Here is a 15,048-nt window from a genome sequence, read left to right as displayed (position 1 = left end):
ATGCGCATGAGTTTACTGGGAACTGCTCATCCAGAGCCAAGGACTACAAATATCTTAAACCGCGGTATATCGTTAAGGTAACACGTAGAATCTATGAAATGATGGTATAAGGCAGGGGGAAGCACAAAAGATACCGATGGATCGACGTGCAACGGCTTAGCTGACCCCATATGCGAATATAAGATACTAGCAGTTTCAATTGTTTAAAAAATAAAGCGTATGTGGTAACACAGCAACGTTTGAATTCCTTGACAAATTGTAAAGAAAATTAAAGTTAACCGACTTCAAATAAAGTTGCTGTGTGGTACTGGCATAGAATGGGCCTCCTCTTCCTTTCCCATGGGTGTGGTCAGAGGAGAATAAAGGAAGGGAATGGGGGGATGGGCGGCAGCGTGCCTTTTAAAACATCATCTAAGCATAGCTGCGGTTGCCAACCATGCATGCTTGCCTGCTGCCTGCCTGCATCCATGGCAAGCATAACAACTATTTGCCATTTTAATTGACTTCAAAAAGAACAAGTTCTTTTATCCCACTGTATTTTCGTTTTAAAAGGATTTACTTTTAAGTTGCTCTCACATACAAACATATGTATGGAATATCGAAGTCTTAAATTTTTCGATACAATTACATCTTTTATTTATTTATTTATTTATAAAACTTAGAATGGCAAACAAGCTGACGGCCCACCTAATGGGAAGTGGTAACCGTCGCCTATAGACATGAACAGTGCCATGGACATAACAGAGTATACTGTTTCGCCCATGATACCCCCCATGCGTTGCCATTCCTGAGGACTCAGGTGTTATTCCTCTGTACCCAGTAAATTCACATCTATGTAACAATAGTCACAACTGGTTGCTGCAGTAGACAAATCCTCTGTCCTTTTGAATTATAAAAACACCTTCGACGAAATGTGAATTTTACCATAACCGCGATAGTCGATAATCACCTCTGACTAGGCCGTTGGTGATTACAGACATGTTACATGATATTTTTAAATTCAATGTAACAATGAAACAAATTATAAATATAAAGATTGTAATAACTGATACGGTAGTCTAAGGAATTATGTGCCTCGCCGCAACATTGTCATTTGTGATGTCATTTAAGAACAAATCAAAATGGCCGTTAATTAGCATTCATTGCGCGACCAGTGCGCAATCGTTGCGCGCGCGCATTTCCTTGTCACAATCACAGCTTATTACCTATCTCAGCTCCATGACTTCTCTTGATAATTTTATTACCATGTAACAATTAAAATTAATTTATATTTTTACAACTGTAATAACAGATAAGCCATGTACATAACAAATATGTGTGCCCCAGCATAGAATGGATCACCCCTTCCTTTCCCGTGGGTGCCGTAAGAGGCGACTAAGGAAGGGCGAGGAATGGGCAGCAGCGTCCCTTTTAAAACATCCCTAAAAACCTAACTGTGGTTGCCAACCCGGCTGCCAAGCATAGCAACTACTGGCAAAACTCCCCTTATGGAGAAGACTTATGTCCAGCAGTGGACAGTTAATGGCCGAAGTAATAATAAAAAAATAACAGATAGGGTAGATAATCGTTGTTTTATTTTTAAATAATTAATTTTGATAAAAAGGCAAGTCAATAGTTCATGTACTAAATGTACTAAGTAACGAAATACAATATTCGTTTGCGTAAAATAAATTTAAATCTAATTTTAGCACTTTTCACACAACTGTCCAAAAAAGAGTATATTATTTTAGGGGTTTCTGCGTATTGTATGAGTTTATTCCCTCATAACTCCTAAACGCCTGGACAGATTTGAATATATGGGGTATAGTCAGAATCCTCGATCATCTTCGATCGACACCGCGCTATATTTTTTTTTAAATATACTATTTTAGCAGCGCATTCCTGTTTAATTTGTAGTTTAAAATATACTTATTAATACTTAACAGTATCTATGTTATAGTATAAAATCATAACATTCTGATATCTTAAAAACATCACAGTAAATACATTTAATTCCTCTGATAGATGTTATACAATGGTTACTATCTATGATAAGATTATGTCGTAATATAAATGAATTAAATATTATTAAAATTAATTCTTTAATTTTCGCAATAAAAATGACGTCGCAAGACGAGAGCGACGCGCAGTTGGCCTGGTAGTCGACTAATAAATAACTAATCAAATTAGACAGGTGGAAAACAAATATTCACCAGAGGGAGACTTTGTACAAAAGTCGATTGCTTGGGCACCTCTGTTCCATTCGTATTTCTACCGTGAAGCAGTTGTGGTTGCATGGCTGTGCTTCAGTTTGAACGGTGGGATATGGCGTGAATTTACAGGGTACAGAGGAATAACATCTGAGTCCTCAGGAATGGCAACGCATGCACCCCGCATCATGGGCGAAACAATATACTTTGTTATGTCCACGGTACTGCTCATATCTATAGGCGACGGTTACCACTTTCCATCAGGTAGGCCGTCAGCTTGTTTGCCATTCTAAGTTGTATAAAAAAAAAACATTAAGGATTACTTATACAGATTTAGTTTATCGTTGAAACTGAAAACGCTTGTCTAACGACTATGTAAAGAAACACCCCGTGGCTTACGTTAAAGCGAAAAGGTCGGAACATTTTTTGTATACCGCACTCATACGGTTTACAAATAACGTTAAAGCGTGGGCGTTCAGGAAAACCGATATTTGGCTTTGTTTTTTTTTTATTAAATTGATATACAAGATGTTCTAAAGAATTTTTAAAATAATAATAGGTATGAAATCGAGATCGTTAGCAACCTTTAAAGGGAGTGTAACTAAAAATTTTTGACAATGAAAAATTGTTCGAGAAACGAGAAAAATGTCGAACCTCCACGGTGCGTACAGCTGATAAATAAGGGAGCCTCCTTAATTTTTAGTTTTTTAATATTTGGTTTATGAAATTTTTATCCTAATATATTACATAGGAGGAGTGACCAACCGGTCGATCGCGACTATTATAGTCCAGTCGATAGTGGCAAGGCAAACATTTGCTATATTTTGCTAATCTAGCAGTAGAGGCTCAGACGCAATGCTCACACTAATATAAATAAGTAGTTACTAAGAAATATTCAATTTTATGTTTTCTCTCTTAAAAAAATACTACAATACTACATAATTGTGTACTGAACTATGTTGTTTCATTTGTGATTTCAAGATGTATGCAATTGGTAGATCGCACAGGGTTCTGTTAGTAAATGGTAGATCTTGGAACTAATGAAGTCTTCCACTACTGTCTGCGATGTCAAAGGCATTACTCCCGCATAGCCAACTCACCACAGGCTATTTTAATATATTATATAATCAGTTTAAACTTAAAATCTGAATAAGAATTTTAGTACGTAACGCATGCTCACCAAAAGTTTTTGTAAACTTACAGACCGCTGTTCCACAGGAACAAATTCCTTTTCGATCTAAATCAAAGAAACTTTTTCTAATAAAGACAAGATCAGTCTGGTCTTCATCGCAAAATTTTCTTTTATAAATCTTTCTTTAAGGATATCACTGTCATACCAAAAACTAATATAATATATCTAATTATATATATATATATATATATATATATATATATATATATATATATATATATATTTTTACAGCAAAACATTTTTTTATACAACTTACAATTGTAAACAAGTTAACGACTCAACTGATGGAAAGTAGTAACCATTGCCTATAAACATGAACAGCACCATGGACATAACAGAGTATATTGTGTCGCTCATGATGTCCCCCATGCGTTGCCATTCCTGAGGACTAAGGTGTTATGCATTTGTATCTAGTAAATTCATTTCCATAACCCACTCTACAAATCTAAACACAACCATGCAAACGCAACTGTTTCAAGGCAGAAATACTAATGGGACAGAGGCACCAAAATAGTCGAGTTTTGTACAAAGTCTCCCTATGGTTAATACATCGACAACATTGAAAAACAGCTTTAACTGAACGAGTCAAGAGTACAAATATCTGCGACCGAAGCACTAATGAAATGCGGCAATGAATGGTACATTTAACGTAATATGCAATTTAGATAGCGGCCGGACGGGACGACAGAACTTGTTCGTGCCTGGTCCTTCTAAACAATCTGTTCAATCGAGATTACGCAGCCGTTGAGAGGCCGCACTTCATAGTTATTATCCAGAAACAAACAACAAGTTAAACAAAGAAGCTGCGAAGTGTTACAATGATTATACAAAACTTTGAACTTACGGAATTACCTGCGCCTAGAGATGGGCAATCCACCTGGGTGGGTTTAAAGTCTGGTGGGTAAAAACCGGGTGTTTTGGGTTTATTGGGTTTAAACCCCATAAACACCCAAATTTTTGGGTGTTTATGATTTTGTACTTCATCATCGTCATCTCAGCCGCAAGACGTCCACTATACTGGACATAGACAATATTATTATGCAGCCTACAGAATAAAAAACTTTTAATTTGATTTTGAGTTTATTAAGAAAGAGATGAAAGTAAAATGTAAAACTACAGTCAATCACTGTCAGATTCAGAGTTATTACAAGCGATGAATTGTATAGGTTCGATAGGCTCTATTTCGTCTAAACTGTTATGTTCATTTACTTGCTCAATGAAAGCTTCTAAGGTATTTTCTTCATTAAACTGAATGTCCTCGCATTCAGCTTTATGTTTAAGATTCCAGTTATAACAAATGAATGAAATTTTTTCAGTTCTTTCAGTTGTAAGTCGATTTCTTTTGTTATTATGTATGTAGCCTTGGATACTAAAGGAACGCTCAGTGGCTGCCGAAGTACAGGGAGCTGATAGAATACGAATCGCTACTTTGCTTAACTCAGTGGAACCACAAATACCTTTCCACCATATTAGGGGCTCAATGCTATCTAATGAGCTCCATACAAATCCTCTGGCCCAAAAGTTTTCTTTAGCTTTATAACACGCCAAATCTGCCATTACATTTGACAAACTTAAGTGTTGGCTTAAATTGTAGATAAACTCCATACCCTTAAGTTCTTCCTCTTGAGTAAGTTCGACTCCTAGAGTCCTGGGGTCTAGAATATATGCTGCAAAATGTATTGGCCTCATTGCCATATTGCATCTTGAAGATACTGATGTTAGAATCTGCTGTTTGCTTTCTTCGCTCAATGTCGAAATCTCATTTAATGCAAAACGTATCTTAGCTTGTACATCTCTAAATGTAATGTATGTGCGATGCAAACGATTCTGGTCGCTCTCTAAGTAAAATATGCTTTCAGTGACTGGTTCCAAAATACTTATACATTCCCCTGTCTTCGTCCAGAAATCATCACTTAGAATTAAATCTTTAATATCTCTTGAAATTACTACATCTTCTCTAACTGTTAATATTTGCAAAGCTATCTTATTTGCTTTCAAACTTTTTAACGAAGTAACATGACTTCCCCATCTTGTAGCACAAGGCAATTTTAGTGTTTGTGTAGAATCTTCACCCTGCCTTGATTTTATCAACAAGGAACTTAATCGTTGACTCCTTTTAACAGTTTTTATTATATTTATGGCTTGCATAATAAACACAGTTACTTCTTGTATCTTTACAATATCTTGGCACAACAAGTTAAGGATATGTGCACAGCAACCGAGAGGAACAACATGTGGATATTTGAGTTTTGTTAATTCGAATGCCTTTTGTATATTTCTAGCGTTATCGCCAATAAGTACAAGAAACTTATTTGCTCCATACACTTTCATTACTTTTTCAACTTCTTGGCTAAGGTATTCACTAGTGTGAGGATTACTTTCTGTATTCAAACTTTTAACGTATGCAGGTTGAGGTTTTGATATAAGAAAGTTTATTATTCCTTCATTTCTTAAATTAGACCAGCCATCGCACTGAAGGTGTAAGTAACTACAAGCATTTAGTTCCTCATTTAACTCAAAACGCATTTCTCTATATATTTTATCTAAGTATTTTGTCGCTAAAGCTTTACGTGAAGGTATTTTAAATTTTGGTTGCAATTTTTCGAAAAATTGTATCCATAAAGGATGTTGCACCATCGATAATGGCGTCCCTGTTACAAATATAGCTCTCGCTAATTCTGTTTTTATATGATCATCGGTGTCTTGAAACTCAGCATTTATTGTAGTGTTAGCAGACGACGAGGGGCTTATAAAAGAATCATTTGTCTCTATCTCTGACAGTCCAGACATTTTGGTTTTGGACGAGCTATCTTTTATAAGTTTCATAGAGTCTTTTAATGTTTCTGGAGATTTTGGACAAGTGATAAGATGTTGAAGCATTTTGGCAGCATTACTGAATTTGTAGACCTTATTACAAAGCTTGCAAGAAACAGACTTGTTTGGTAAAGTACGGTAGTGCTCCCATATGCGTAAATCTTTAGGTCTCCCCATTGAACCTAAAAAAATGAACGATGATTAGTTGGTCTGACGAAAATTCAACAATAGAGTGCCTATTTTTTTACAATGATTATTTCTTGTTATTTACAATAAATTTATTAAAAAAATAATAAAATAAATACAAAAAACCTTTGTAAAATTACATCTCCTCGGAGGATTAAACGCAGACGCTAGTTTATTATCGTATTGTTCTGTATTTTTCTCAGCAACTTCTTTAATTCGATTAGGTACTTACGCATATTATGTTAAAAATAAATATCTAGTACACATCTTAGGCTATCCACCATTATTATCCAATGACGACTCTCAGCTAACTATGCACTATCATCCAAAATAAACGTGTATGGAAAATTTTATCCCAGTCGGTTGAGGATTGAGGATAATTGCATCAACATACGAACATACCTACATACTTTTATTTACATAACGCAAGCTAAATAAAAGCTTGTAATAATACATCTAATTTTAAGTTAAAATTGTTAAGTGATCATGATATAATTGTATCATTCAAAAATCCACTTACCTTTAATTATTTCTTGTTAAGTATAAATATTATTTCAAATCTGCTCCCTTAATATGCACTTTTTTACTGCTTTTCCTACCTAACACGTTACCAGGAAGTCACGTTACCAGAGTCAGAGTAATAGTGAACACGTTTGACAGTGATTGTCGTCGCCTCATATTCAGCGTCGACGAATAGGGGAATCCCCAGTCATAATGTATTGCATGCGTGGCGGTCTTACTTCAAATCCATAAACAAAGAGATAATTACAGAACTCGATACTAGATGGCGCTGTTTTTGTTTGAAGAAAGTTTGCGGGCTAAAATACATAGAATTTCATCAATGACTTCCACAAAGAACAACATTTCTGTTTTTTCTAAGTCCGTATCTCTTCCGTATATTTCATAAGATATAAGCTTGGGCTACATTGTTATGCAACGTGATTTTGTCGCTGTCTTGCTAGCAGGGTTGACAGATATACGATTTAAATCGTACTCATACTATTATTTGTCTATTTTTTAATGTACGATCGTAAAGATTATGATCGTAATTCGCACAAAAACATACGACTTTTTGGTTACCTGGCAACATTTTTATTATGAAACGAACATGCTCACATCATCAGTCACATGCAACAATTTATTGGGGATTTCCCCTTCACATCTGGCAGTCCTGCTTGCTAGAATATAGGTAAGTCAGCCACAGTTACTGACGATCGATATTTAAAGGGTATTGTTTTTGTGCTAAATATTTCATAAAAACGTTATTTAATACTTTGTGGATTATTAATTTAGTTGATAATCACTGGAAGTAAAATGGATGCTAATTTGAGAGATCAAGATCTTCGTATAAAACAGTTAATAAAAGAAAATCTACGTAAGTACTCTTTTTATACCTAGGTAGGTAAGGTATAATAAACACAAAAGGTACTTAGATCGCGTGTGTTCGAAGCATTTATTCTAATAAATTTAATTTAAAATTGTAGAAAGAAAAAAATGTCTGCCAAGCCGTAGCCGAAGCCGATCTCCAAATATATTTGGCGATAGTGAGACCCAGTGTCCAGATGATTTACCCAGCGTCGTCGCAACAAAGAAAAAAACGAGGATAAAGTAAAAGAAAATTTACTGAAAGAAGAAACAAACTGTTCTAAATGCTTAATTTATGGAGAAGAGGATAAAAGAAATGAGTATTTCGGACTGTTAGTGGCTCAAGAATTTAAATATATACGGCCATGTGTGCGAACGAGGTGTTATGAAGACATTTTAAAGTATCTACGGGAAGCAAAAGGCCAACATGTTAATCAACTGCAACATGAAAACACTGAAAATTAATTACTTTCATTTTATTATATATAGATTTTTAAAATTTCCTGAAATATTATTAGTTAACGTTTTATTTAATATTGTAGAATTGATCAATACAATTTATAAAAATAATTTATTGGTATTACTTACATATTTTCAAAAAAATACGTAAAAACCTATTTTTTTGGGTGATTATGGGAGTTTATGGGTGTTTATTGGGTTTTTACCAAAGCACCGGGTTTAAACCCGGTGCTTTGCCCATCTGTACCTGCGCCACTTGGAATAATGGAATACGCCTCCAGAGATCGACATAGATTAATTATGGAATGGGAAAATGTAATAAAACAATATTTGGCCTAATCTATAACCAGAGGGAGATTTTGTATAAGAGTTGTTTACTTGGGTTCCACTATCCAATTTGTAGTTCTGCTGTGAAATAGATTTGGTTACATCGCTGTTTCAGTTTGAAAGGTGTGACATGGTAAGGACATTACAAGGTACGGAGGCATAGTTCTATCATTTCATAGTCCAGAAGAATAGCAATGTATAAACGCATATGAACATCACAACATTTCTACCTAGACAAGTATAGCGGTGCTTAGTTTGGAACTAATCGACGACGGTGTAAATATGTACTAGAATATTTCTTATTATTATTATTTATTTAAGCAGCCGTGTACCGCGTTATCAGTAGAGGAGTGACACGCGATATCAGTAAATTGGTTTGTAATAGTTACATACACCTTATCGCGTGGTATCATTACGCCCGGTTTGAGTGGAGACGAGCGGTATTTGATAGTCACATTGATTTATTTATAATTATATGTCCAATAATATTCATGGGCCAAATATTTGCAACTAGTCATTTGCCGCGCCTTTGACCGCGTAAATCAATATATAAGTATTCTATGTGTAAAGTTTTTTTTCATGGATGATAATGGTGACCCCGCCCGCGCTATTGGTATACACTGGCAAGACACCAGTGAGGGATGATAGAATGAGGTATGAAAGCAGGCCGGTTAGCCCACGTGACGAATGCAAGAATATTAATCATAATGGTTTCCTGGGGGAATTCCCTGGAGTTCAACCTGACAGGGCTTGCTCATTAATCCACATTACTAACAATACCTCTCCTCCCCCTATGTATAAAGTTAGAATATCTAATAAGGGTACAGAGTGTATTAAGATTTCTTCCGGGTTAGGAACGCGCACGTGACACCCCTAGTGTATGTACCCAACCAGGTTGGCCTCCACGCTGTTCTCCCTGGAATGATGGGCTAACTGGCCTGTTGTCATTCTCATCCATCACCCTTCACTGGTGCCCCACCAAACTATAACGTTAGCGCAGGCGGCGTTACCATTCCATATTCATCCATAAAAAAAGACACCCCTAGTGTTACAAGCGTCCATATGCTAACCGTTTACCATCATCACCGACTGTATGCTTTGTGGTATATTAATTAAGTCTTTACTAATTGTATGATCGTTACCACTAGTATAGTATTTTGTTATCTGTACCTTAGTATATATAAAATCACTTAACTGTAAGAAGCTTATACCTACTCACTTATAGCATTGCACCTATTCTGTTTAATTATTGTGAACATATTGTTGGTGTACCTTATAAAAACAAACAAATAAATAAATAAAAATATAAATATGAAAGCGAGTTTGTTTGTTACGTGTTAGTGCACTAACGACTTAAAAAATTACTATGAAATTTGGTATACCTATACGTATACTAGTACGCGGGATGAAGAAGGCTTTAGGTTACTTTTTATACCGGTTAGTTAGTATATCCTGTTCACAGAGACAAAGTTGCGTGTAAAAGTAACCTAATAAATAATCTATCCATGTAGCAAACTTCATTCGAACCCGTTAACCCAAGCGTGTTTGAGTTTCAAACATTCATAGATCTTTAAAAACTTTCACATTTACTTTTTTAGTAGCATAAATATAAAAATGCATTTTACTCGTGAGCATCTTTCAAAGGTCGTCAACACATTTTTTTTGTGTGTGCATATTTATTTATATAATACACTTTATTGCACCATTTATAAAATAGTAAATACATTTAACTGTAATAAGAAATGGTACAAAAGGCGGCCTTATCGCTAAGCAATCTCTTCCAGACAACCTTTGGGTAGAGAACATTGAGAAAAGAAAGAAAAGCAAAGGGTAGGTGGGTGCATATTAAATATCATTGCCAATGACGTTCGAGTTATCAATAATAAATGTAATTGTTTAATTAGCTGACTTGGCAATGGTCGAAATTCAACCATAATATATATTGTAATAAATAAATTTATTATGGTTACCGTCGTTTCACACTATGCTTGTACAGGATCACCATCCGAGAATCTCTCTTCTCCATCGGTTATCGATTGCTTAAGCAATATGACCGGCCCATTGTCTTTTCAGCTTACAGATTTTTCGATTCGATTCGAGAGATGACTAATTATTGTGTGAATTTCCACAATCCGAATTCTATAACGCAGTGAACTCCGAGCATAGCCCTCTCCATACCTCCAACATCCTCTCATGGTTAACAGTGCGCGAGCACGTTTCAATCCAATAAATTTACAAACAAACCTATTTATAACTTTGCAAAGTCGAGGGTGCAACTTGTTTTAGTGGTTTCATACAATCAGAAAAATATCCATTTCATACATACATACATATTTGTCACGCCTTTCTCCCATTAGGGTAGGCAGAAACAATGTAACGCCAAATGCTTCGAATCAAACAAACCTCCTTCGCTTCCTCCACATTTATCAATCTTTTCATACACGCTCACCGGTTACAGGTACTTTTAAATTGGCCCTCCTTCAGCACGTCGCCTATTTGGTCAACATACGTCAGTCTAGGGCGGCCCCTACCGACATCTGCATTCATTCTTGCTCGATAAATCTCTTTCGTAATTCTTCTTTCATCCATCCTCTCCAAATCTACCAATCCATTTCAATTTATAATGTTAAGATCTCGAGCTACACTAAGGAATTAAATATACACAGTTGTTAGTTAACAATGTGTCGATAGCATACTGCTGAGTAATAGGAAATAACGATACTGGCGCGTTATCCGTTTATCCAGTGCGATAAATATAAATGTAAAAGTAAATAATAGTAATTATTGTAATCGGTTAAAATATTTATCTATAGGCTGTAATGATTGCTCAATATGTTGTCCAATGTTATATAATTGAGTAGTCACCAAACAAAATTGGACACGAAATACTAGATGGCACTAGAATCGAGTTTTGTGGTTTTTGTTAATTATTTTGTAATTGAAGATAATTTGTGGTAAAATTCCTAAATTGGCGAGTGGTTTTATTTATTTTTTATCGATATAGTAATTGTTTATCACAACTTCTGTCTTTATTCTTATGTATTGTAGAACATTGTAAAAAATCACACACATAAGCAAGAAACAATGCAATATTGTGTGTTATAATTCATTCACGAAAAGATTACATATTAATTGTTACTTCACATTCATATATAATAATAAAAATCACTCGCCAATTTAGAAATTTTACTGTAGTTTATCTTTAATTACAAAATAATCAACAAAAACCACAAGTCTCGATCCTAGCGCCATCTAGTAATTTATGTTTAATTATATTTAATGACCAACCTTAAACATTGTACTATACGAGATTATACATTATCCGCTGTAATTGAAAAACCCAATTTGGGTTACCAATACCTTTGTAACGTGAAAAGGACATGGCTACTAGTTCGGACACGTGGAAACAATAGGGTCGGATTCTGAATGGATAGAAATTTAAATTTATTTTAAAAGGCTTGGATTTCAGAAATAGGTATACGAGTAACTATGAAATTTGACTACTTCTAGATGGCGATAAAAGATATGCCAGTTTTTTAAGATATATCTTCAGGAACACAACTCTAAAAACCGCATCCAATTTGGGACAGTTGTTATTGTGTGAGGCCGGAACAAACGATTTCTAAAGTTGTTTTTATAAAAAGGTTTCTTCAGAGTCGGCAACGCGCACGTAATACCGTTGGTATTGCAGGTGTTCATAGGCTACAGTAACCGCTTACCATCAGGTGGACCGTATTCTTGTTGCTACCTCAGAGGTAGGTATAAAAAAGAACACACAGACAATTTTTTTGAGCATTGTTGTTTTGACTTCTAACGGTCTTATTAGGATACCTCATATATTTTTTTCTTAAATATATTCCATGTACAGAGGTCGTCTAATTAAAACTTTATTATATTAATTAACAAGACTAGCTCTAGCCCCGTCTACACTATCGGTATATGCTGACGGGACACCAGAAAGAAATGATAGGTGAGGATGAAAGCAGCTCAGTTAGCCCACGAATTAAAGAATCAACCACGATGTTTTCCAATGGAAACCACCCGACAAGGCATATTGATAAGAATGGGGCTACTAGACCCCATTACTAATATTCCCTTCCCTCCAGATAAGACTAGCTGACCCGAAAAACATTGTTTTGCGCTATATTCCCATCTAAAGGAATGGTTTAAAACAGCCTTTCCCAAAGTGGGCGATAACGCCCCCTTGTGGGCGCTGCATGCCTAAAGGGGAGTGGTAAGAGATCCAGAAAAAAATGAGAGCGTTGTATAGAGACTTGGGGGGGTGATTTGTGATCTTGAAGTAATGGTGGTTTTTATGTAAGTGAAAAAATGGGGGCGCTAAAAAATAATATATTCTCAAAGTGGGCAGTAGACAAAATAAGTGTGGGAACCCCTAGTTTAAGAAATTAACTTGAACGAACATTATGATACTGTATTTTTACATAATTATTAATTAATATTAGACATTAAAATTTATAATAAGAATCCGGAACATGCATTGGATCTACCTTTCACCAAATTTGAAAGTTTTATTAAGAAACATTTATTAAATATGACCTATTAAACATTAAATGACTACTTGCAAGACAAAACTCCAAATGTCTGCCTCTAAATGGTCATGCATGGGATATTTAATTTCTTCATTATAAATTAAGTTTGATATATATTTGAATATATTTTGTTTCACATGTAATTCAATATGATATTTACAATAATGGACTTGACTTCTAATAAATAACTCCCTTTTCTTGCCCGTTTGTCTCAACTGAATTTGCATTTCGAATGGGCGAGAGAATCATCAAAAATAACAATTCAAAAATGCTTGTTTAAAGTTTACTTGAATCAGAAACACTCTTATTCTTACCAAGATTTCAAAGAACGCTCAGACTGTGGAATGAGATTCCTGCCAAGGTTTTCCTTAGAGACTACAGTATGGGATTCATTAAAAAGGGTATACTAAGTTTCTTCAAAATCGGCAACGAAGTAAAAGAAGACTATAGTGACGATTTACCATCAGACAAGCTGTATGCTTGTTTGCCAACTTTATGGAAATGGCATTTCATAATCTATGCCAATAACAGATAAAAGATTGACAAAACAGTTGTACAATATCCAACAAAAATCAAGAGCGACTTCGTTCGTGACAAAACATAAATGGAAATTAAGATATTCCGTAGATAAATTACTATTATTTAAATATTTAAATTTAGAACGCGGAATCGTGTGTCTACAAGCAGACTGCTTCACAACAAGACGCTTATTGCTCCACAAAGAAAATTGGCAGCTTCAATTATCACAAAAGGTAAATGGAATCGACACGTATGGAAACCTATTGATTACAAGAGGAATTCTGACTTCCAAAATCGTAAGGTTTTCAATTCCTTTTGTCGTTTACAAATAGCGCTTCACATAATACAGGATCCATTTCGAATATAATAACGCGCCAATTATGCCTATTGTATTCGGTATACAACATAAGTAGGTGTATAAAATGAATTGTAATTCGTTGAAGCTGCTACTTAAACCCTTCTGATTCTGGGATACACCAAAACTTTGTATCGATTTAAATAAATTCCCGTTAACATTTAATGCTATTAACAAAACCGAATTGTTTATGACGTTCCTAAAAATACGTTACGATAATTTATTGAAGGCTAAATTTGTAAATTCCACTTACTCCAGGTAAACAAAGATTTTGGAAGGTTGTGTTCTCCATCGAGAAGAAGCTACAAGAAACACCAGTTCCTCTTTAAATATCTCTATTAACATTATGTATTTAGGTATTTGGGTACGTAGATAGAATGTATTGAATAAATTTGAATACCATGAATGTACGATTAGCACCAAGCAAGTATGTCTTCTACGTAATCGTGTATTTATTTGTTCTTTATTGACCATATTTTACAAAAAGAAAAGCAGTACGTTTTTCTACATAAAAACACGATTGCTCTACCAAAAACATAACAATAATACAATCATATTTTTAGGGATCCGTACCAACAAAGGAAAAAACGGAACCCTTATAGGATCATTTCGTTGACTGTCCGTCAGTCAATACCCTTTTTCTTAGAAACGCGTTGAGGTATCAAGTTGTAATTAATATCATATACTCAGGTCTGCAATCTCTTAAAGCAGTGAAAAAATCAAGCTTCTAAGTCGACGCAACCAAAAGATACGGTCGCTTATGTTTCATTTATATCGCATATTTTGACATTCGCAAAGGGAATCAAAACCTATATTGGGATGATGTAAGGATTCGAATGATACAATCAAATTTGTTCAAGCATTTAGAAGTCATGATGGAATAAACTCTATGTAGGTTTCTCTATGCACACATACACCGCGAAAACATTGCTCTTTTTTTAGCAGTCGTGTAAAAGTGCAAACGGCAGATCTAATGCTGTATAACATTCTCTGATTTTCATTCACTCATTCTTGAGAGTGTAATAGGCTTTACTCGGTAATTCGTATAGAATATCAGCATGCATGTCGCATAGAGGCAGCGTAATTACCGAT

At 35.0% G+C, this 15,048-nt stretch overlaps 2 protein-coding genes across 7 annotated transcripts in view; both read right to left on the bottom strand.

Moving 5' to 3' along the window:
- LOC113519859 (RNA-binding protein Pasilla) overlaps nucleotides 1–15,048 on the bottom strand; it is a 95,169-nt gene that overhangs the window by 73,220 nt on the left and 6,901 nt on the right. The window lies entirely within an intron of this gene.
- On the bottom strand, nucleotides 4,228–7,011 carry LOC128201968 (uncharacterized). Its single transcript, XM_052900562.1, has 2 exons — nucleotides 6,902–7,011; nucleotides 4,228–6,377 (listed from the first exon to the last, which is right to left on the bottom strand). Exon 2 carries the CDS (start codon nucleotides 6,370–6,372, stop codon nucleotides 4,501–4,503), a length of 1,872 nt encoding a protein of 623 aa, XP_052756522.1. The 5' UTR covers nucleotides 6,373–6,377; nucleotides 6,902–7,011; the 3' UTR covers nucleotides 4,228–4,500.

The sequence above is a fragment of the Galleria mellonella genome, unplaced genomic scaffold (assembly GCF_026898425.1).
Source record: "Galleria mellonella isolate WM207_F2 unplaced genomic scaffold, CSIRO_AGI_GalMel_v1 utg65, whole genome shotgun sequence".
NCBI lineage: Eukaryota > Metazoa > Arthropoda > Insecta > Lepidoptera > Pyralidae > Galleria > Galleria mellonella.
This window is presented reverse-complemented; position numbering and strand designations above follow the sequence as displayed.